Below are 25,645 nucleotides of genomic sequence, written 5' to 3'. Positions count from 1 at the left end.
TAACTCTTGATTCCAGTATCTTTAAGAGCTCTACCCACCTCTGTCTTGAAAGTATCCAGAGACTTGACCTCCACTGCCTGCTGGTGCAGAGCATTCCATATATCCACCACACTCTGGGTGAAGACGTTTCTCCTTAACTCTGTTGAGCTTGAAGAAAGCATTAGTTTCAAATCTCCATCTTGAGCCAGTTATTTTCTGCTACGCCATTTCATATATTCTGAGCGATTTAGTGTGATTTAAACCAAAACATAGCATTTCTTTGTGGAGAGAATGTTTACTGACTTGTTCAGTCTTGTACCTCTCATTCAGCAACCTCAGTTACCCAGCTGTCCCTTATTTACAAATGCTCAAAGACAGTTGACACCTATGATCTCTTTCTTTTAAAATTTAAATATGAATTAACAAATCTTAACAATGTGATCGACAAAAACATTAACACACTGTATGACTGATGACAGAATGTTGATGGTATTTGTTGTAACCACACGTTGGTTACACTTTCCATAATTTATTATGACATGTTCTGGACACTTCCTGGGAAACAGGCCAATGACTTTTGCTGGTGTCCTTTTCTTTCTTTTACCGGCTGGACTGCAGTGGTCTGCATCTTGTTTCACCTCATGAAGACAGGAGAAATTTCTTCAATAACTAATTCCTTATCTTTCCTTACTACTTTCATTGACTGTGCGTGATGATCCCATAACGGAATCCCTCGAACTTGATACATATTTCAAACTCTGCAGCCTGGCTGAGTAGCACCCAGTGAAAAGTTATCTTCATTAGCTTGTTGGAGTCACTGACTGAGTTTAAAATTAATTTTTAATTTACCAGGGCATTTATTGCCCATCTCCAATTGCCAAGAGAAGGTGATAGTGAACACCTACTTGAACTTATGCAATTCCTGTGATGTAGGCACACTCAAAGTATTTTTCCTTAGGGAGTGGAAGGAGTTTGACCCAGCAATGATGCTGTGAGACTTCAGTTGAGAACTGCAAGACTCACTCACTCCCTCAGCATAGACACAGTGCCACCAACTTGAGTGGATCTGTCCCGTTGGTCAAATAGGAGATAGGTCATCAAGAAGTATGATTCTATGTATCAGATTGTTACATGATTAATCTGTGGAGGAACTGTCTCAACTTTGACATCAGCTGTTTGATGTTAGCGAAGAGGACTCCCCAAACTTCACTTGGTGAAAAGCTGCTGCATGATGGCTCATTCACAGGGGGCTTAACCTTCTCAACACTTCATATACGATGTTTGCCTTGTCCTTAAAAATCATCAAAATGATAGTTCTGTAGTGTCCTTCCCAGGATAGTTGAACATTCATGCATGCCATCTGCATAGATGAGTTGATTTTAATGTATGTGTAGCACTTCCGATATAAAGTCCTGCACAGAGTCAACTGTGGCTGTGTTGCCTTTTTTCAAGTTGTGACAATTTGACAACAAAGAAAGTCAGAAAGGTCTCGCTCTGTAAGGCTATTGTATTGTCAATTCTCTATTATAATAAAACCTAGATCATCTACTGGCACACAGATCATTGAGACCTTGCACCAGTGGTGCTTCCATTGAGTCTTGGCAAGGAAGCTGCATTTGCCAGTATTGAAACCCCGATTCTGAAGAAACAACAATGATGGACATTCCCTTGCTTTTGAATGCTTGAGAAACCACCTTCCTTGGCAGTTTCTCGTTGCCTAGCTCTTGTTGGCAAATGCTCAAAGGATGGTCAAAGAAAGGTGCAAAAAGATATACTCATGTTCACCCTAAAGCATTGGCACCATTATCTGGTAGGAGAAATCTGCTAACTGCTCAGCATTGCATCTCCTTCTCAATCAAGATGCAAGCCACTTTGAGGATCACTGATAACAACAAAGTGACAATAGTAGAAGGAGAGGCAAGCCACCCAGAACTGTGAATTCCACTTCCCCACAAAACAAACCCGCACCACAAGTTTTATTTGTAACTGCAGTGTGTTCATTGAAATAAAAAAATGGTTTCAGGTGACTGTTGTTAACTAATAAACCCACTTGTCTTTAGGACAACTTAGTGAAATAAAAATAATTGCTCAAATTTGATATCAGTTTTCAATTATGGATTTCCTTGGATTTTATCTTCTCAGAATTTAGCACCTGCCATTGACTGGTTGGATTATTTATCATTTGGACTGGCACCAGTGGACCTGAATGAAACAGAATCAGTAGTTGTCTATGCCAAAGAATATCTGCAGATGGTGTCTGATCTTATTAATAATACTGACAAGAGGTAATTGAAGATAGATTGTTACTTTGTAGACAGTGCTTTGGTAATTGTTATTCATACACAAGGGAGTGAAATTTCAGAGATCAGAAATTTAAAAAGTAGTTGTGTAATTAATTATTAATAAATACTTTATTAATAAAATAAACTAGATTACATTTTGAAAGCAGAAGTTCGTTATGTAAAATACCTCCCGCTCAGTACCCACTTGCTTCGCCCTCCCCCTCCAAAAAATATTTAGTTTTCATTTAGAGTAAGACCCTGATTTTTAACTGCATTTGGGTTTTTGGTGGCTGCGTAGTAGAGGAGAATAAACTCAGCTGCTTCTTTGTAAACTTCTTTATAAGCAGTTAAGATACAGAAGGCATGATTTGACTGAATAGTGGGGCAGACTAAAGAGGTGAATAACCTATTCATGTTTCCATGATATTATTGGCAGGAACAAATGAAACATATATGAAATGCAGTAAGTGCTTAATGAAAGTAAGTCAAGCGGACAAAACTGGACAGAAGGGAACTGTAGGCTTGGAACAGCAGTGTAAGGGCATTGCATACAACCACACACTGATCCTAATGACTTGCATGTCTGCAAATTATAGACCGATTTTATGCAACTTCAGCCACCTCATCAGTAATGATGAAACAAACAACTCTAGTTTTCTCTTCTCTCAGTGAATGTGCCAGTTGGCAGTATTTACAGAACTTAGCCAGTTAAAATTTGCATAATGACATCATGAAACTCTGACTTGAATATATTCATCAAGTATCATGTGAGTAAAAATACTGCTTGGCAAAAGCAGGGCAGCAAGTCAATCTTGTGGTTAAATATAGTTGCTTGCCTGTCTTGTTTGCCACTAATGTGTTGCTGGTCAAAGCACAGCAGGCCAGGCAGCATCTCAGGAATAGAGAATTCGACGTTTCGAGCATAAGCCCTTCATCAGGATGAAGGGCTTATGCTCGAAACGTCGAATTCTCTATTCCTGAGATGCTGCCTGGCCTGCTGTGCTTTGACCAGCAACACATTTGCAGCTGTGATCTCCAGCATCTGCAGACCTCATTTTTTACTTGTTTGCCACTAAAACTTGCAAAGTGTGAAAATGTGTGTCTTTCAGTATTGGGACAGAAATTCCAGCAAATTATACTGCAAGTCACTTACGTCATTGCATGAACCGCTCATAATTTGCTGGATGTTTGGACTTAAAATTAAGCCCCCCCAACCCATTAACATGAATTGTGACATCAATTTATCAATTTTGTTGAATTTATTTCTCTGTCATTGACATTTCTGCTTAGGTTGGTGAAGAATAGCACTGGAAGAGTACTGTATCATGGTTGTAACGTTATTAGAATGATAATCCAGATGCCTGAACTAATGCTTCAAAGAGCTAAATTTAAATCCCACATTCACAGTTAAATCCATTTCATCAGTAAATCTGGAATAAAATGGTAGTCTCATTAATAATGATCATAAAACTGCCACATTGTTGTGAAACTCCATCTAATTCACTGCTGCTCTACAAGAGAAGAAATCTGCTATCCTAATCTGCTGTCCAAGCTTACAAGTGACCATAGACTTGAAGCAATATGCTTGACACTTAACTGCCCTTTGAAATACCTTAGCAAGCCACTCAGTTGTATGTGGTGTACCAACACTTGCTCAAGGGCATGGGGGAATGGACAATAATTTCTGGCCTCGCTAGCAACATTCAGTTGCCAAGAATAATTTTGTTAAAAACAGTATTCTGTTGCCCAGCACAGTAGCCAAGGGGAACATTTTAATTACTTGTTTTAAAAACCTTATGAAATGTTAAAACTCAACTAAGTTTTAAACAAAGTCAACAATGTTTTGATTTTACCCCAACTTTAACGTTATGTTAATACTTGAGAATGTCTGCTAAATGTGTTTTACAATCTAGAAAATGCTGCATGCAATTGAGAAGAAAATCACATTCATGTTGATTTACTTATTCAGTTAAGATAATCATGGGTTCTTGATAAATTATTTGTTTATTTGGACTATTGTTTCGGTACAAATAAGTCTGATTAAATTCAACCTGGATACTCTTCCTATACAGTCTGCAACCTTTCTCTACATTATCAGATTGAACATTGTTGTTAATGTGTTATAATTTAAAAAATTCGGTTATTACATTCTGAATTAGACCTGCTACTTTCATGAAGTTTCAGACATAAGCCATGTTACTCTCGATCAGCCATTACATTCAATATGTAATTGTTTTTCCAGCAAATTATGACATAAATTTGCCACAATAGTTTCACAGCATGCAACTTCTACCGTTGGCGGCAATATACTTGAAATATATAAATTTCTGAGGGTATAGATGCTGAGAGAATATTTTCCGTAAGGGGGGAGTCTACAATGACTTCAGCTTCAAAGAAGTGACCTCCTGCTTAAGGTAGAAATTAGTATAAGTTTGTTCCCTCCTCATGTTTAGAATCCTCTTTCCTGTGAGGTGGAATTCTCTTTCCTGTGAGGTGGAATTCTTTCTCTTGTGAACAGTGAAGACCAGGTCACGAAAGATACTTAAGATAGAATTAGGATATTGTTTGATAAGAGAGTCAGAAGTTATGGAGGATAGCTAGGAAAGACTGAATCAAATTGGCTTTATTTTATTGAATGTCAGGGTAAGCATGAGCAAAGTGGTCTATTCCTATTATTGCCATCTCATCTAAACTGCATGGCTCCACAATTTGCGTCCTGCTGTATTTCCAGGATAGACTTCTGATGTAGGCAGAAAAAATAATTAGAGGGTAAGTTTGCTTGCAGAGCCTTATATTTTTACATCAAACCTAATTATAAATGTTGATGGTTGACACAGTGTGAAATGCAGTTTAGCAGCATATAAAGAACCTTCCCATGCTTTTTTTATAGGTGGGTGACATTTTTATATCACTGTTCCAACCGAAATGCAATTTTTATTTAACAGCATTTTAGTTGTTTTCTTAATTTTCAACTGCAATAAACTTCCTTTCTTGACTTTTCCAGTAAGTAGATAATTACTCTCATATGATAACAAACAATATGACATCACAAAATAGAACATAGAACATAGAAAAATACAGCACAGTACAGGCCCTTCGGCCCTCGATGTTGCGCCGATCCAAGCCCACCTAACCTACAGTAGCCCACTATCCTCCATATGCCTATCCAATGCCTGTTTAAATGCCCATAAAGAGGGAGTGTCCACCACTGTTACTGGCAGGGCATTCCATGAACTCACGACTCGCTGAGTAAAGAATCTACCCCTAACATCTGTCTTATACCTACCACCCCTTAATTTAAAGCTATGCTCCCTCGTAATAGCTGACTCCATATGTGGAAAAAGGTTCTCATGGTCAACCCTATCTAAACCCCTAATCATCTTGTACACCTCTCTCAAGTCACCCCTAAACCTCCTTTTCTCCAATGAAAACAGCCCCAAGTGCCTCAACCTTTCCTCATACGATCTTCCTACCATACCAGGCAACATCCTGGTAATCCTCCTCTGCACCCCTTCCAGTGCCTCCACATCCTTCCTATAGTACGGCGACCAAAACTGCATACAATACTCCAGATGCGGCCGCACCAGAGTCTTATACAACTGCAACATGACCTCAGGACTCCGGAACTCAATTCCTCTACCAATAAAAGCCAGTATGCCATATGCCTTCTTCACAGCACTATTTACCTGGGTGGCAACTTTCAGAGATCTGTGTACATGGACATCAGGATTCCTCTGCTCATTCACACTACCAAGTATCTGACCATTAGCCCAGTACTCCATCTTCTTGTTACTCTTACCAAAGTGAATCACTTCACACTTAGCTTCACAAAATATAAATTATATTTTGTATATTAAAACATGATATGTCTATTTAGCTTCCTCACTAAAGAAAATAGTAAAGACGTCATGTGACTTTTGCATTTTACATTAATAAAACAACTGAAATAAACAGTTATACTTCTAGTTAGAAATTTAAGTAATAACTGTATTCTTCAGTCTTGGATAAAAGTTTTGTACTTTGAGAAAGTTAATATTTTAGTAAATTAGATATGATATGGAACAGTATATCTAAATTTACATGCAAAAATATTTAACAATTTAAATGTTTCAAATCATATAGCATTTTGAACAATTATATGATATGGAATTTAGTACTGAAGACAGCATCGAACCTGGATCAACGGTTTGAAAATGCACAGGAAAAGCTTCTGGAAACTCTCTATGGTACTAAGAAGGTGAGATTAATAATTAAGCTGGATAGTTTGTTTTACATCAAGCCAGAAACCAAGATTAAATGTTTGAAATATGAGAAGGAAAGTTTATCTTCATTGTTATTGTGGTCTAATGTCCCAGAACTGGTCGAATGAACCTGTTTCGTATTTTCATCCTTTTGAAATGTAATCACTTATATTTTAATGTACTATTTGTTATTTGACTGTTTAAACTAAATTGCATGGCTATTTCAGTGTTTGTAACAAATATAATCATCTATTTGGAAGTATAATTTCCGGTGCTTGCATGAATGTTTGGGATAGATATTTTTTCCAACTTTTCAACAGGATCGCAGCTCCCTGTAATAGATTTAGACATGATGCTAAATTGTAATCACTGTCTCAGTTTTATAAATAGAACATAGAACTGTAAGCACAGGAACAAGCCCTTTGGCCCACAATGTTGTGCTGATCATGACACCAAATTAAACTAATCCCTTCTGCTTGCCCTTGGTCCATATCTCTCCATTTCTTGCATATTCAAGTGCTTATCTGAAAGTCCCTTAAATGACCCTATAATATCTGCCTCTACCACCCTGGCAGTAAATGAATTGAAATTAGAAGACAATTATAACAATACAAAAATCACAGAAGCATTCAACATCTGCACCAATGTTAGATATTGAAAGAACATTGCTTGATCCCAGGCGCATTAGTCACTGTCAAATTGTTGGTTTGGCTATCTAAAGTTCTCTGACAACTAGATAACTAAATGTTTTTAGAACATTTTCATAGGCTTTGGATAGTCAGACGTTTTTTCCAAGAGTCTTCCCTGTTGCCTCTGCTGTAAACTTGAGTGTTGTTGGGTTTTTAATGTGACCACACCCTCACCGCAACTGTGGCAGGAATCTCACAATATAATGAGGACTTTGACAACAGGATATGAATTCCTGTCATTACTTTATGCCACTTCTGCTTTCTGTCATTTTCTTAAAAACATAAGTTCTAAGTATCATCAAGGTATGGAGAAATTTGAGATTTAGTTGCAGGAGGACATATTCATTGGTGAAACCTACTATCAGTGGACAATGCTGCATCTGTGAGTGGCCTATTAAAAAGCTTCATGGTCAAGCAGCAAGGCTGGGCTTCTCTACCAAGTACTCCACTGCCTGATTCAGACCAGCCTCATGGTTCAGTGGTATCTCCCTGCACATTCTTCTTCAGTTCATAAAGGAATGTTGGGAGATATTCCTAATAACCATTTTTCCAATATTGTTAAATTCTATTTATTGACTGAAATATATAAACCCAAGCTTTCTAACTACATTTTACATTTCCATTAGACATACATTGTAAGTATTCTTTTTAAAGGGATTTTTTTCTTTATCTTTCTTTATGCTGATGACAATTCACATGAGGTAAAATTATGTTTGTAACAGCCACTGGTATCTGTATCTACAATTGGGTTCCAAGTGTGAACCTGCAAAATGAGTGCTGGCTAATCAATTGTAGAAACTTCTGTAATCCACTTCAATAGATGTATGCAAATCTAGGTGTTGAATTGGAATAGGCCAACATTTAAAAAGACCTTAGGACTTTTATTACCTTAAAAGCATTATATACGTACAAGTAGTTGCTACTGTTAAGCAGCAAGCTCCTTTACAATGGTGCCATTCTAAGCAGGATTTGGAAAGACAACCTGATATAAGGACAGAGTATTGAGAGAACACATTTGAAGTCTGTATACAGTAAGGAATTACTTTTTTGGTTACTATTTGACTATGTTACTATGCATGTAGTCTTGAATTAGCAAATAAACTGTTCCAAATGTGCTCAGCATTAATTTACAAATTATTTTGATTTTCAAATGTGTTGCAATTCAGTTTGAATGAAGTTCTAATTGAATGCAGTTGCATGGGCAGTGTCTGCTGACATCTGCAATTATGCAAACACAGTTTCTGGCAAGTTTCCCATATGCGGGTAATTAATTGGTGTTTGTAATTGTTAACATTTGAGTTTTCATAAATATTGTTCGATAGTGATCATTATCACCATCAGCACTTCATGTATAGGCGTCTAGGGTAACACTCAAAATTGACCAAAATTCTCCCACATCTACTGTGTATATTCCAAAATTTTGAAGGATGTGATAGACCACCCACATATTACTTGAGGAAGCAGACTGAGTCTATTATTAAATTGAACATTAGTTTATTTATGCAACTAAAGAAATGACTTGACCATTAGAAAGATGATTGAAATTGAAAACTATTCATAATAATCTATTGCAAATTTAGCTATTTCTCAGGCACAAACTGTTTGAAGAGCTAAGCTACAAAGTGCGCCATGTTATTACTGTTCCCTTTGTTCTTAAGATGTAAAACATTCCCATTAGTCGCTTTGTTTTGTCTGCTGGATATGGAGTCTACAAATTCTCTAGAGATAATGTACTGTATTTCATGTTATGTCTGATCCAGTTGTAAAGACGTTTTTGGATTATGATATTATGGGGAACTTGCCTGATGCTGCTTAGAAAGAATTAAAGCTGCAATTTTGTAGAAGGGATATTATAGCAGAAATACATGCATATTTCAATTTTAACCAAGGGCCTTTTAATAACTTTTCATGCCTTATGTCATGGTTGTTAGCTTACTTACAATATTAACAATGAATACAATGTCTGTTTAAAGTGCCATCATGTGCTTGGTGAAAAGTTACTTGAGTTCTTAGAGATCGTGTGATCTTATTTGGATGTCTAAGGACGTGTAAGAAAAATTAAATAATCAGGATTGAAATAAACCCTAAATATTAGATAGCTGTTAAATTTCTAATGTTCATGTTTCTCAGTATTTCTTTGCTTTCATTGTAAATTGCTTAAGGGTAATTCATGTGAGGCCATTTTGTGAGAAACCTGCTTCTGATGACCTCCGATGAGAAAGTGAGGACTGCAGATGCTGGAGATTAGGATTGAAAAGTGTGGTGCCGGGAAAGCACAGCCGGTCCAGCAGCATCCGAGGAGCAGGAGAGTCGATGTTTTGAGCATGAGCTCCTCATCAGGAATGAGGGCTTCATCTTGCTCGAAACGTCATCTCCTGCTTCTCGGATGCTACCTGACTGGCTGTGCTTTTCCAGCACCACACTTTTTGACTCTTGAATATTACTGAAGGAAAGCCTTGTTGTAAATTCTGGTGTTTTATCTGCTCAAGAGGTCTCAAATTCCTGTTTTCAGTCACTTTAGTGAGAAGTAAAACCTAAATTGTAAGCAGTACTAAATGTCCAATTTTTAGCAATTTCTTACTCAAGTTATTGGCCCTAAGTACACAGCAGTTTTACAGTGGCAACTGTGTTAATGTGGAAACTGCCAGACACAGCAATGAAAAGCATTGTAGAGTTACTTGGAAACAAAATATTTAATGTTGGTAAATTGGTTCAAAGGAAGACCGATCTGAATCAATCTTTGTCACCAGACGATATCAACATTATTTTATATTTACAATAAGTAGCACAATTGCACTTTTGTAGGAATTAGTTCAGATATTATATATTTCATATGCATTTCATGTTCTGTTCAATAAATACATTAATGTGTCACATGTTACTAAAACTTGATCTCTTTCAGTCCTGTACTCCTCGATGGCAGACTTGCATTGGAAATACAGATGACACTCTAGGATTTGCCTTGGGAGCATTATTTGTAAAAGTTACATTTGATAAAGATAGCAAAATTGTAGTAAGTATTCTTGTGTTTCAAACCTCATTAGTATTCACTGTCAAAGATTTTCTCTGTGAGCTAAAGAACATATGTACTTCTTTCTGAAAAAAAAGATGTTTTCATTACATACAGCAAACAGTAACTGATCCATCAAATAAACATCAACGTTCCAGAACAATTCTGAGGAGGACAATCAGCAGTTTGGTTATATCCACCGTGTTGTGTTACCTCAACAAAAAAGTGCATAATAATGTTTATGAATTTATTGCTGTTGTTTTATCCCATAAATGTGAGGTGTTTTTCTTTCCAGGTTGACGTGTTATGATGAGAAATACTCACATTTTAACAGCTTTGACAAATTCCACCACAGCAGCAAAAACATAATCAATAATATTCTAAAACAATTAACATTCTAACTAAAATAATGTACATTATTTTAAAGACAGGTCAAGTTGCCATATTTCCTGATGTTATTGGGGCCTTTGAAACAAAAATCCACAATCAGATTTGGATCTTCACCAAAATTGCCCAGTTCTTTCTTAGTCCATACCCTATCAGTATCGAGTTCATAGAGTCATAGAGATGTACAGCATGGAAACAGACCCTTCGGTCCAACTCGTCCATGCTGGCCAGATATCCCGACCCAATCTAGTCCCACATCCCAGCACCTGGCCCATATCCCTCTGAACCCTTCCTATTCATATACCCGTCCAGATGCCTCTTAAATGTTGCAGTTGTACTAGCCTCCACTCCTTCATCTGGCAGCTCATTCCATACACATGCCACCCTCTGTGTGAAAAAGTTTTCCCTTAGGTCTCTCTTATATCTTGCCCCTTGCATAAACCTATGTTGTCTAGTTCTGGACTCCCCCATCCCAGGAAAAAGACTTCATCCATTTATCCTATCCATGCCCCTCATGATTTCATAATCCTTGATAAGGTCAGCCCTCAACCGCCAATGCTCCGGGGAAAACAGCCCTAGCCTATTCAACCTCTCCCTATAGCTCAAATCCTCCAACCCGGGCAACATCCCTGTAAATTTTTTCTGAGCCCTTTCAAGTTTCACAGCATCACCCTTCCAATGGAAAAGAGACCAGAATTGCACACAGTATTCCACAAGTAGTCTAACCAATGTCTTGTACAGCTGCAACATGATCTCCCAACTCTTATACTAAGTACTCTGACCATTAAAGGAAAATATACCAAATGCCTTCTTCAATATTCTATCTACCAACGACTCTACTTTCAAGGAGCTATGAACCTGCACTCCAAGGTCGCTTTGTTCAGCAACACAACCTAGGACCTTACCATTAAGTGTATAAGTCTTCCTAAGATTTGCTTTCCCAAAATGCAGCATTTCGCATTTATCTAAATTAAACTCCATCTGCCACTCCTCAGTCCATTGGCCCATCTGATCAAGATCCTATTGTACTCTGAGGTAACCTCCTTCACTGTCCACTACACCCCCAATTTTGGTGTCATCTGCGAACTTACATACTATACCTCTTATGCTCACATCCAAATCATCTATATGAATAACGAAAAGTCATGAACCAACACTGATCTTTGTGGCATCCCAATCACAGGCCTCCAGTCTGAAAGGCAACCCTCCGCCATGATGCTCTGTCTCCTACCTTTGAGCCAATTCTGTATCCAAATGGCTAGTTCTCCATGTATTCCATGATATCTAACTTTGCTAACCAGTCTCCCATGGGATCCTTGTCAAACGCCTTACTGAAGTCCATATAGATCACATCTTCCGCTCTGCCATCATCAATTCTCTTTGTTACTTCTTCAAAAAACTCAATCAAGTTTGTGAGACATGCTTTTCCATGCACAAAGCCATGTTGACTATCCCTAATCAGTCCTTGCCTTTCCAAATACCTGCACATCCTGTCCCTCAGGATTCTCTCCAACAACTTGCTCACCATTGATGTTATGTGCTGATTTACTTTCAAGATGCATTGTGCACAAACTAGACAGATGAATGTGTGAAAACAATACCTTCTTCACCTTTAGTGGCAAAGATAACAGAGCTATAACCCCAAAATAGTTGATAATTTGCAGTTTATATTGATTGGTGGCAAAATACAAAATATACAAATTATGAGAGGTTTATTCTGAAGAGCAAGCACAGATTAGTAAGTGATGCCACCTGGTGACTCTTGTATTTTTGTAAAGTACTTTTAAATATTATTTACAATCATTAGTTATTATTTATTAACTATGTTTTGGACCAGAGAATCAAATGCAACCTAAGTGGAATGTACAATATAGAACTTTTAGGGTAGGCACTGGGCTAGTAGTATTATTGCTGCTCTATTAATTCAGAGATGAAAATGTGTTGCTGGTTAAAGCGCAGCAGGTCTGGCAGCATCCACGGAACAGGAAATTTGACGTTTCGGGCACAAGCCCTTCATCAGGAATCAGAGCCAGGTAGTGTTCTGGTGACCTGTGTTCGAACCCTGCCATGGCAGGTGGTGGAATTTGAATGCAGTAAATATCTGGAATTAAGAATCTAAATGATGATCATGAATACATTGTTGGTTGTAGAAAAACCCATCTGAGTCACTAATGCCCTTTAGGGAAGGAAACTGCCATCCTTACCTGGTCTGGACTACATGTGATTTCAGTCCCACAGCAATGTGGTTGACCCTTAACTGCCCTCTGCCCATATCCTGTAAGTGAATAAATGCGTTCCAGTGCATTGCAAGGTTGACAAGTTTACTGCAGCTACAATTCTTGCACTTAATATAGGCCAAATGGTGTCATGTCTTTGCAGTCGACAGATTATTCTGTATTAATGTTAATTCAAGCAATATTTAGTTAGTTTTAAATTGATATAGAAACTAAACTGCCTAAACTATGATCAACCAAATAACTGTGAGCTATTTACACTTCCAGCTTTAGTACAAGTTAGATACTGAGCTGGCTTCAGAAGTCTGGAGAATTGCAAATTTTATATGGATCTTCAAATTGTGCAGGATAATTGTGCAACTAAAGCCAAATTAGTTTAAAATTGAGTGTTAAAAAAGTTTTTACATGATAATCCAAGACAAAATTAATAATCACTTGGGCAAATGCAGAGTCAGCAAGGCAATCATAATTAACTGACTTGATTGTGTTTTTTGGTGTTACAGAGAGGGTTAGTAAAACTAATGCAGTAGACTTTTGTGTACATGAACATGTAAAGGTTCTTAATGAAGTGCCACATTACAGGATTATCATGAAATTAAAGTCACTGGAATGAAAGGGACATGGAGAGCATGGATACACAATTGTCAGAAACAGTAATGACAAACTGCTGCTTTCTGGAGGAAGGGATGCAGTGGGGATTGTCAAGGGGCAGTGTTAGGATTATGGTGTCTTTCCTAATCTAAACTAATGACCTAGAGTTGTATGGATTAACATTTTGAAATTTTCAGATGGCTCAGAATGTGGAAAGAATGTGGAAGTCATATGAACAGTGAAGTCAATAGTGATAGATTTTAAGAGGACATAGATTGCTGGAAACTTACCTGGTAAACAAAATGCAGAGTGAGAATATTTTGGTACGAAGAATGTGAAGAGACGTCATAAAATAAATCAAATTATTCTAAAGGGAATGCAGGAGCAGAGAGACTTAAGACTAAAAGATTACAAATCATTGAAGTGAGAAGATAGCATGAGAAAGTCGTTAATCAGGCATACAGCATTGTGCACTTTACAAAAGACTATTCAGCTTCATTTGGAGTATTATGTAACTTTCTGGGCACTACAATTCAGGAAAAATGTGAAGGCTTTAGAGAAGTGCAAAAACATTCATGAAAATGACTGAAGGGATGAGGGACTTGAGTTGCATGTATAGAATGGAAAGGCTGAGGTATTTTACTTAGAGAAGAGCATTGAAAGAGTTTATCTGATTGAGTTCAAAATGATGAGGGATCTGGACAGAATAGGTAAAGAGAAACTGTTCTCATTGGGAAAACAGGGAATTTAGGATCAATGTCAAAAAGTTTCACACATCCTGTTGTTTAGACTGGCACAGCATATGTGAGATAGAGGTATTTTCAATATTGGCTATCTAAATGAAATTAGTTAATTATTTGAAGAGAAAAGCATTCCGGAGCTAGACGGAAAGGGTGGAAGGGAAGGGAAATGGGACCAGCTAACCTGTTCTTGCAGAGAACCAGCACAGATAATTAGTTGAATGGCCTCCTGTGTTGTAATTTGATTCCACAATGAAGCCTGAAGTACACCTTACACCCGTTGTCTTTCTAATTTGATATCCAGGCAGAAGAAATGATTAATGAAATTCGAACAGCATTTAAAGATGGTTTGGACGAGCTTGCTTGGATGGATGATAAAACCCGACAAGCAGCTAAGGAAAAGGTTCGTGCTTCTCAAATTGTTCGATTTTGGTAGATAATTCAGTTTTTTGAATTACAAACCTATTACATTGCAATTGAAAGTTTACACAAATGTTTGATAATGAAGCACCTTAGAATGTCTTGCAATGTTAAATGTTAAGATTTACACTTATGTTACTTTAATGATACTTTTGTGCTGATGAGATCCACTGGTGAAATGTGAAAACCAAATTCTTTGTTATCTTTAACATTCTTTAACACAGAATTGTCAAAAACTGATTTATTGATGAGCAAATTGTTGCAGCAGCTACCTCCCTTGGATGCCCCTTGTCAAGTTCCCTTGGAACCTTTTTAAATTTATTTAGCTAAATAGGTATCTTTTCACCTGGGTGGGAGATTTCAAGACTGGGGGCATATTTTTAAGATGAGAGGAGAGAGATTTAAAAAAGACATGAGGGGCAACCTTTTTTTTTCACAGGATGGTTCGTGTATGGAATGAACTTCCTGAGGAAGTGACGGATATGGGCACAGTTACAATGTTTTAAAGACACCTGGATAAGTACATGACTAGTACAGGTTGGAGGGATATGGGCCAGGAACAGGCTGGTGAGACCAGTTTCTTTTGGGAATATGGTTGGTGTGGACTGTTTGGACTGAAGGGTATGTTTCTGTGCAATATGACTCTGTAGCTAAGGGCCAGCAGATTCAGTATGTCCAAATTCCACAACGTATTCTTGCATATGCACAGAGGCAAACTAAACCAGACTATACAAGGTATACCTGCTATCAAGATCAACTGAGACCAGAATTATTATTTTATCAGGGAAATAGTGACTCAGTAGTAATATCACCAGATTGGTATTCCAGAACACCAGACTACTTTTCTGAGAACACACTTTCAGATCCCACCATTGCTGCTAGTGGAATTTATATTCCAGATTGATTAATTGAATATAAAGTTAGTTGTAGTCATGGTAACAGCCATTAATCTTGGTTGCCTGCGACTCACACATCCCATTAAAAATAGAGGAATTTTGGCTTTAGAGGCAGTGTAAGATTCTGAGGACTAGATATGGGATTTCCATTAGGTATTTCTCCATTTGTCATTGTAAGGGAGGAAGTTAATAACAGGATGTGAGGAAGTTGCACTCCTCCAAGATATTATCCCTCCCCTGGAAATAGAAAGGGCAGTTTAAAAAATGCATCACCAGTGATCCAAATGATTAGCTGTACTATTAATACATGAGGGATGAAGGTCACATCCGTACTCTGATCAAATCATTTCAGGCAGCCACAGGCAAACTGTGATATTGACAATGCTGCCAGCAGAATGTGTATTGATAATTCAGATCGCTGGAAAATGTATCCAATTTAGCAACAGAAAAAGGCTGTCAATCCAGTGTCATGCTGATTCTCGGTTTACCAAATGTGCAAGGAGCATAGATGGCACCCTATTGCTATGTGAGCTAATATTATTAATTCTCTTGAATGAAGGGGTGATAACTCACTAAACGTCCAGATTGTTTGTGACAACATACAAGTGAAAAAATAGTCTCCACGTTAATGCAGAATTTTCAGGATTTTTGCATGATGCATTCATCCTGCTGGAGAGGTACAAAGAGGATAAATGTCCCCCATTCATCGGATCTAGGCACTGGTGACAAGGTCAGCTGATCCGTAATTGTCCTGAAAAGGTGTGGTGAGCCGGTTTCTTGAACCTCTGCAGTTCATACCACAGCACTGTTGGGAATGGAGATCCAGGATGTTGATCCATTGGCAGTGAATAAACTGTGGTTCTGTTTTTATGTGGAGTCCAAGAATAGATCCTTGGAGAATTTTTGAGGTAACAGTGTAGGAAGGATGGCCATTTCTGGTGATTTCCTGGATGAACCCTTTTCTCCTATAGTATAAAATTTTGTGATTGTTTAAAACTTAGCATTCTTGCACTTGTTCTAATAAATGCAAGACAAAAAGCTTTGGAAACATTTCTTTAATTGCAGCAACGTAGTGAAGATATTTTGTAGTTTCTGTTACTTTTATTTGTTCATTGATGAGGTAATCACTGGTTAGATAAACACTTATTACCGATCCCTAATTGCGCTGGAAAATAGCTGAAAATGATTGGACCGAGGTGCTACCCTGAGGAATTCCTGCAGAGATGTCCTGGGCTGGGATAATTGATTACCAACAACCATAACCAACTTTCTTTGTGCTAGATAAGACTTCAACCAGCAGAAAATTTTCCCTAACCCATTGATTCCAAATTTTGCAAGGGCTTCTTGATGCCACACTCAATCAAATGCTACCATGATGTCAAGGGCAATAATTCTCATCTCACCTGTGGATTTTAACTTTTTTGTCTATGTTTGGACCAAGGCTGCAATAAGGTCAGGAGGCATAACCCAAACTGAGTTTCAGTAAGTAGATTATTTCTTTGCAAATTCACTTAATAGTGCATTGATGACCCCTTCCATCACTTTGCTGATGACAGAGAATAAATTGAGAAGGTGATAATTAGCCAGGCTGGATTTGTACTGCTTTTGTGCACAGGATATACCTTAGCATTGCTTCCAAGTTGTCATGTAGACACCAGTGTTGTAGCTGTACTGGAACAGTTTGGCTAAGGACATGGCTAATTTTGGAGCACATGTCTACAGGATTGTTGCCAAATGTTCACAGAATCCATAGCATTTGGTATATATGTGCCTTCAAACATTTTTGACATTACATGAAGTGAATTGAATTGGTTGAAAACTAGCATCTATGATGAGGTGGCCAAGATGGATAACCTAATCAGCACTTCAGACTCAAGATGGAAGCAATTTTTTCACCATTGTCTGAAGCTTGGCTCCCCCATCACTGAGGAAGCAGTGTCCTTCTCCAGTTATTTAAATGTACATCACCTTTCACAGCTGTATGTGGCAGAACTGCAGTGCTCTGATCTGATCCATTGGTTGTGGGATCACCTACCTCCTGTGTATTGTAAGCCACTTCCGTTGTTTGGTGTACAAGTAGTCCTGTGTTGTACCTTTACCCCTGAACTTTTAGGCATTTCTGGTGCTGCTCCTGGTATGCCAATCAGCACATTTCACTGAACCAGTGTTAATCTCCAGCTTGATGGTAATAGCAGAGTGGGGAAACATGCCAAGCTATGGTAAGGACATAGTTGGTCATCAGTATCAGGTTTACTTGTTTAAGTTTGATTTCATCCCATGTGGTTTCATGAGGTTTGGAGTCAAAATAAGGAATTCAAGGGTGACTCAATCCCTTTTATTTAGTGGTGTGTTGCTACATCTGGTTGCTACATAAACTCAGGTAATGGTGTCTGGGATATTGTTTGTGCTGTTCCTTGAGTATGACAGTACGGCTGTTGCTTGATGAATCTTTAGGATAGCCATGCCAATTTTAGCACAAACTTCCCTGATGTTTGTTCAGGAAGACTTTGCAGGATTGACAGCCATGTTTGCTGTTGTTGTTTATGATACCTAGATCAATGTCAGGTGGTCTGTCCTGTTTCATTCCTTTCTTTAGACTTCATAGCAGTTTAAAACAACTGAGTGCTTGCTAAGTCATTTTGAAGGACAGCTGAGAGTCATCCACATTGTTGTGGGTCACGACTCTCATGTAGACCAGAAAAGGCAAGTTTCCATCTCTGAAGGCTATTAATGAATCAGATAGGCTTTTATGACAGTGGTGAAATGGTCAACATTAGGCTAGCTTTTAATTCGAAGTTTTATTGAATTCAGATTTCACCATTACCACAGTGGGTGGATTTGAACTCTTGTGAAGAGTCATTCTAGACTGAAAATGTTAACTCTGTTTCTCACTGCACAGATGCTGTCAGACATACTGAATTTCTCAGCATTCTTTGTGTTTGTTCTCAAGAATGTTATTACCAATCCAGTGACAATACCACAATGACACTGTGTACTTTCAACTTGCCACACTATGTGAAAGACTTCGAGAAATTTACACTTGCTATATAAGTCAGGGCTTTGTAATTTATTTAGTGAAGGTTGGGTGGCATTTAGATCAGGTCCATAATAAAACAGTACTCTGTTAATTGAGCCTTTTCTTGCCTTTATGTGGGTTGCAGTACAAGCTTTGCATAGCTTCCTAGACAGTCTTCTTGTTCTTCCACCATTTCAACCCAATTCATGTGTAATTTCTACTGCAAGCCAATGCTTCTTCACAGGGTGAAGATATGTAAAACACAGCCTACAATAACCCTGATTTTTTTTTGTCCAGGCAATTGGTACATAGAAACTTCTGTGCTCATACACATTGTTGTGTCTATGAATTTCAGTTTGGGACATTTAATACTTATTGTCATTTTGGGGAGAAAGAGCTTATGTAGCTGTAAATAGGTTGAATGGAAGTCCTTTCATTTCATAAAAGTGGACATCTCTAGATTCATCTGGCCACAATTATTTCTGTTATCAAGTATTTCATTAATGCAACCAAAAGAGAAAATGCTGGAAAATCTCAGCAGGTCTGGCAGCATCTGTGAGGAGAGAAAAGAGCTGACGTTTCAAGTCTAACTGACCCTTTGTCAAAACATGCTCCTGCCCCACTGAACTTATTTCCTCCTACCTTGACTCCATTCTCACTCCTCTGGTTCACTGCCTCACCACCTACATCCGGGCTTCCTCTGATGCCTTGCAACACATTGACAGCTTTCAATTCGCAGGCCCTAACCACCATGGATGTGCAATCTATTTACACCTCCATCTCACACCAAGACGGCTTGAAAGCTCTTCGCTTTTGTCTCAAAAGGAGGCCTGAACAATCTCCATCCACCACCACTCTCCTCTGCCTGGCTGAACTTGTTCTCTCTCTCAACAACTTCTCCTTCAACTCATCCCATTTTCTCCAAATCAAAGGTGTAGCAATGGGTACCCGTATGGGTCCTAACTATGCCTGCCTTTTCATGGGATATGTGGAACATTTCTTGTTCCAGGCCTATCCCAGTTCCCTCCCACAACTGATTTATCGGTACATCGATGACTATTTCGATGCGGCTTCGTGCTCTCGTCCTGACCTGGAAAAATTCATAAACGTCGCTTCCAGTTTCCATTCCTCCATCACCTTCACCTGGTCCATCTCCGACACTTGCCTTCCTTTCCTTGACCTTTCTGTCTCCATTTCCAGCAATAGTCTATCCACTAATATCCATTACAAGCCCACTGACTCACACAGCTATCTGGACTATAGCTCTTCTCACCCTACATCCTGTAAGGACTCTATCCTTTTCTCTCAGCTCCTTCGCCTCCGCCGCAGAGCTTTGACAAAGGGTCAGTTAGACTCGAAACATCAGCTCTTTTCTCTCCTTACAGATGCTGTCAGACCTGCTGAGATTTTCCAGCATTTTGTCTTTTGGTTTCAGATTCCAGCATCCGCAGTAATTTGCTTTTATTTCGTTAATGCATATTGTTTCTTTTCCTTCTCTTAGGCTGATGCCATTTATGACATGATTGGTTTTCCAGATTTCATTTTAGATACAAAAGAGCTGGATGAAGTTTATGATGGTGTGAGTAAAACTATTCTGAACCATTTTCTTTTACTGCTCGTACTGTGTTATTTTGCTTAGCATTAGTTTGTCTCCAAATGTTTTGAATTTGTTCACAAAAGATGTTTTCATAAATAATGCAGCATTCATTCAGTTTTAATGACCAAAATGGTCAAAGGCTGTTGAGATTGTAAAGTTTGGAACGAATATAATGTTTCTGTGAGATTTTAAATGAGTTACATAGTAGTTATTGTTTAGACAACACTTTCATCTTAAATAATGGCTCAAAATTGATTAAAATTTGTAAGTCTTTTGAAAATTATCATATTAATTAGATGTTTCCACCATTGTGACTTAACAATTGTTTTTAAATCACAATTATCAAAATATACAATAAAAAGACTGCCAGAAAATTACATACAAAATAATGAACCTTTCTTCCTTCCTTCATATCACCATGATGAAGAATGTGAATTTGGATTTGTGTATACTAAATTAACCTACATGTGAACTGATGTGCAAGCAATTATCAGGTTTAGAATTGCATAGTGCACATCATCTTGTGTATAACTTTAATTGGTCATTTTAAAATTATTATCCACTTAACACAGGTAAACCAAGCTGTGTACAGTGAGAAACACTATTATGTATTACAGATATAATCCCTTTGTTTCTGCATGTTTTTCTTAAAATTTCAGGTACATTGCAATGCCCAATGAGTTCCAAGATTTTCAGTCTACTTAAAGGGACAGTTGTTTTGATAATACATCAGTGCTCTGAGTGCCAAGGCACTATGTTGTTTAACACAGGTTTTCTGTGCACTTGAGTCAGTGAAGTGTATTTGAGAAAACTATGGGGAAGACATTTGCTTATGCAGCATTACAGTCCAGGACAAGCAACACTATGGGCTGCAATATGCAAACAAATCTCTCCTTCTTAAGTTATCATAATTCTGTCCAATAACTGCAGGCAAAGATCAATGGGCAAAAACTTTTATTTCAGCTGCCTCATAGTATAGCCTGTGAAGAACTGAATGTGGCTGAATGACTGTGCTGGTTGATGGTGGAGTACTGCATTAATCATTATAGTTTTAGACCTCGCTAGCAGTCTCTTTATTAACTCAACTTTCTCTTACTTTTCAACCTATATCTTAAAAGGAGATGTTTATCCTTAACTGTATTTGTTTTCCTGAATAAGAATTGTTTCACTGACTGCTACTGCCCAACTTCCCAGACCCAAACATGATAACACATTGACATGTGTCAAAACATTTGAATGAATTAAATGCGCACAATGTGTAAGGTGAGCATATTGAGACAAAGGCGGATGCAGCACCTGAACAATGACAGTCCCAGTGTCTCCAATTAGGACAACATTTTCCATGCTGCTGTTTAAGAATTGACATTGACATTTGGGGAATAACAAATGACGGTTAGTTTCATTGAAATTGAGTGTGCTTTATTCTTTCAAATCTGCTTATCACCTAATTAATTTTCATTTTCCATCTTTGCATCAGTATGAAGTATCAGAGGATTCATTCTTTCAAAATATGTTGAATTTCTACAATTTTTCAGCCAAGGTTATGGCAGACCAGCTTCGGAAAGCACCCAACCGTGACCAGTAGGTATTCTGAAAAGCCCGTTCAATTTACGTGGCAGTAATATTTCATTTAAATATAAAAATTGAGAAAATAACACTCAAGGCATAGTATCAAGATAGAGATTTGTTTTTGCTGGTAGCCATTTTTTTCAGAAGTGGTACTTTAATTAACAATAATAAAAAGAAAATGTGGTATACATTCTGTAATATCTTCTCGAGAAAAATCTCTAAGTCCATTTTCCGTATTGTCAAAGAATCTCAGTGTGCAAATAATGTTGAACTATTCATTTATAAAGAATATTATGGAATAAATTTGCCAAACTCATGTGCTGGGAGCATTGTGGAGCTCTGGGGGTCAATGGGTCCTTTCAGGTTTTCTCTGTTAATGGCACACTGACTTGCACATCCACATTTCTAATTTGCACTCCAAGAGGCAGGGAAAATGTAAATTCTACACCAACTTTTATCTGCATCTTGTGAATTTCGCAAAGAAGATCTTCAAGTGATGTTCATATTTATTGAACATATTTTCACTGAAATTTTTAGTGTTATGACATTATGTTTTTAATTTTAGTGCAATACTGAAGTTTGTGAGCTGGGAATAAATAAAAATGTTTTGACAGCATTTGTTAATGGAAATAAGTTGTTTAAGTTATAAGGATGAACTTCAGTCAACATTTCCTTCCAGAATGGATGGGTAACTTATGAAAACATGTTGACAAATCCAGTTATATCCTGCAGCATGTGATCAAAAAAAAATCCCCTCCGTATTTTATTCCTCAAAATGTTCATTTAAATAAGATAAACTATAATAAATTTACCAAAAATAATGACAGTACACAATGCAATTTATTCCCTGTGGATCAGGTCAAACATTTCTGAGAAATACATTAAAATGTGAATAAAATACTTTTTTTGGAAGAAACTGGTATTTGTATATTGTGTTGTATTGTGTTATTAACAGTAATTAAATGGTTCAAATAGTTAGTAGTATGTTTTTCTCCTGACTATAGGTGGAGCATGACACCTCCTACAATAAATGCCTATTATCTGCCAACAAAGAATGAGATAGTCTTTCCTGCTGGTATTTTGCAAGCACCATTCTATGCCAGAAACAATCCAAAGTAAGTACATTTCCTTGTGTTTTTAAGTGCCATGAATATTTCTTTAAGTATTAGTCAAGTAAAGATCATGTAAATAACCAATATTCTTTTGTTTTTAATTATAGATCTCTGAACTTTGGAGGCATTGGAGTAGTAATGGGTCATGAATTAACACATGCCTTTGATGACCAAGGTACACAATAGATACAAGCCCAGATATTTCAGCAGTAAAATGATATTGCTAGACCTTGGTAGGCATGAACTTGTGGTGCCCAAATGCCCTCACCGTGGCCCCACCCAAATTCCAGGGATGGGAGTATGAGGACTGAAGATGCACACCAGTACTTGCACTATGACCCTGCATAGACTAGAGCAAAACAGCATCTCTATTATGAATGGCCCAGGGCAGACATATGAAAGATTTTACAATAAAATCATCCAATGCTGCTTTGCTCTTATAGGATTGATAGTATTTGATCTATCTAGAATTAATTGCCATTTGATCTGACATTGGTAGTGTTTATAGACAATCCTGCATAACAAGTATACCTTTTGAAATTGTTTGCTGTATGAGGGATGAAACTATTGGGGAGGCAGGATATTCCAATGGATACGATGGACTTAATCTGAAAGGTGTCTGAACGACATGGGCTTCAGCAAAACGTGCGGCAGAATTGGATGAGAAGTTTGACGAGGTAGCCATGATGTCGGGAGCAAGTTGCTCCATCTTTTATTGTTTTCAAAGAAATGTGTATGTTCCTCTTTGAGCTAGTGGCAAAAAGCCCTCACAATAAAAACTCCACACAACTCTGACTTAGTCAGAAAAAAACGCAAGATTAAGTCCAGTGATAAATATAATGTTGTGACAGAGGGGTTCAAGGTAGAAGGAGTTCACTACCATTAAAAGTTCTCACAATGAGCAAATAGCAAAAATCTCTCTTATTCTGTTTCAATTTCTTGCCATATAAAAGAACAGAATTGCAAGTTGGCAGCATTTTGTTGTAATTATTGTGAGATGTTAAGTGAATATTCTTCTCTTGTACAGGCAGAGAATATGATAAAGATGGTAATTTACAACCATGGTGGCAAAATTGTTCAGTTGAAACTTTCAAAAATAAAACTGAGTGTATGGTTAATCAATACAACCAGTATACGGTAAATGGAGAACATATCAATGGAAAACAAACATTGGGCGAAAACATTGCAGATAATGGTGGCCTCAAAGCAGCATATCATGTAGGTTAATAATTTTTAAATGTATATTTAGAGTTAATGTGAAACAGTTGATATCTTGGAAATATATATTATTTCTTGCATACATTTAATTTCATAAGTCATTCATTATGAAAAGATATTTTAAATGAATGCTAACTTGTTGTCAAATGCATTTCCTTTCCAAAGAGTTATGAAAAAAATCAGTATTTCAGGGAATGAACAATTTTTAAAAAAAGTATACTGTAGCCTAAACAGCAAATCTAGTCGAATAAATCTCACCAGGCGAGTAGCCATACAGGAATAGAAATCTTTTGGTGTAGTCACACAATATAATCTGATTTGGAGGTGCTGCTGTTGGACTGGGGTGTACAAAGTCCATTATAATATTCACCCCTGTATTCTGTGCCATTGCATCAAAGAACATGATTCCAAAAGTAATATATTACAGACATTTGGTTCGATGCTGCCTATTCAGGCAAAATTTTAAAATGTAATCTGTTTTCTACTCTATATTTTTTAAACCTAGAAATATAGATACTAAATATCTGTTGGGTTAGCGTAGCTAGAAGTAAAAATTGGGTTACTGAAGAACTAATTTGCCATCTGAATTGTGGTAGGAAAGACATGAGGATTGAATTATATAGTTTACTGTTACTTGTATGTGTTGCATTCTGATGGGAAGAAAGAGAACCCAAATGTAAGAAATTAACTAACATTTACAATTGCTTTTTGATTTCATCTCCCCCATTCGTAGCTGTCTTTCCACGCATTTTAAGGCTACCTTCTGTGAAATGGGTTAGAAGAGCAGAGGGTGTGGGTATTGTGACACCAGCCTTTCCCACTGTTTATGCAGTGATTTCTACTACATAAACAGATGATGATGGTGGAGTCTCCAATTGAGTTTATCGATGAGTCACTGTAGTCATGAGAATATTAGTGAGAGTAAGCTGAAATCTAATATCACACAATATGTGAATTTAGAGCTTCACGTGCCCACCTGTGGGGATAATCTCTCACTAGAGGTTCACCGTGCCTCATTTAATCTGAGGGTCACTGTGCCTCAAATATGGGGTCACGTTGAGAAGGTAGAACCTCAGCCATTACAAGAATTGAACCCATGCTATTTTTATCATCCTGCATCACAAACCAGCTGCCTAAGCAAGTGAGCTAACCAATGTCACCCTTATTAGTGTTTCCAGACTGTAACTGGAAATATTTCAGATTTCATAATCAAGCACATTAATCACATGCTCAGACCAGTGAAACAGAATATTTATAAATACTTGAATACATCAGTGTTATGCACTCTAATTTGGAACTTAGTGTAACTAATACATCATAGCCTAGATGGAAGAGGTCAAGTTACTTGATGTTACAGCAGTGGCAGATCAATGTCATTTATAAGATGAAAAGAAAAGAATGGCATTATTAATAGTGGTTTGCCAGATTGGAAAACTTTATTTAGTGGAATTTGGCAGGTTTGGTACATAGCATGGAGCCAAGCAGACATCCAAAGATCTTTGAGATGAGAGAGATGGAAGAGAGTTAGGCAGATGTCTTGAGTATGAGTTTTTTGAATAGCGAAATTATGTGTCAACTATAGACCTAGGTTTTATTTCTTACATATTTGCACACATACATTTTCTCACTGTTGTTGACAAAATTGTAAATTGCCTGTAAATTTA

The 25,645-nt window shown here is 37.5% G+C and overlaps 1 protein-coding gene across 3 annotated transcripts in view; it reads left to right on the top strand.

The window, feature by feature from the left end:
- LOC132821860 (endothelin-converting enzyme 2-like) overlaps positions 1-25,645 on the top strand; it is a 171,809-nt gene that overhangs the window by 145,052 nt on the left and 1,112 nt on the right. For all 3 annotated transcript variants that reach the window (XM_060834755.1, XM_060834757.1, XM_060834754.1), the window contains exons 9-17: positions 2,122-2,264; positions 6,384-6,498; positions 10,094-10,204; positions 14,458-14,556; positions 19,987-20,064; positions 21,560-21,663; positions 22,656-22,766; positions 22,871-22,938; positions 23,791-23,981. In XM_060834755.1, the coding sequence (XP_060690738.1) occupies positions 2,122-2,264; positions 6,384-6,498; positions 10,094-10,204; positions 14,458-14,556; positions 19,987-20,064; positions 21,560-21,663; positions 22,656-22,766; positions 22,871-22,938; positions 23,791-23,981 (1,020 nt within the window). The remainder of the gene's footprint in view (positions 1-2,121; positions 2,265-6,383; positions 6,499-10,093; positions 10,205-14,457; positions 14,557-19,986; positions 20,065-21,559; positions 21,664-22,655; positions 22,767-22,870; positions 22,939-23,790; positions 23,982-25,645) is intronic.

This window comes from Hemiscyllium ocellatum, chromosome 13 (assembly GCF_020745735.1).
Source record: "Hemiscyllium ocellatum isolate sHemOce1 chromosome 13, sHemOce1.pat.X.cur, whole genome shotgun sequence".
NCBI classification, from domain to species: Eukaryota; Metazoa; Chordata; class Chondrichthyes; order Orectolobiformes; family Hemiscylliidae; genus Hemiscyllium; species Hemiscyllium ocellatum.
This window is presented reverse-complemented; position numbering and strand designations above follow the sequence as displayed.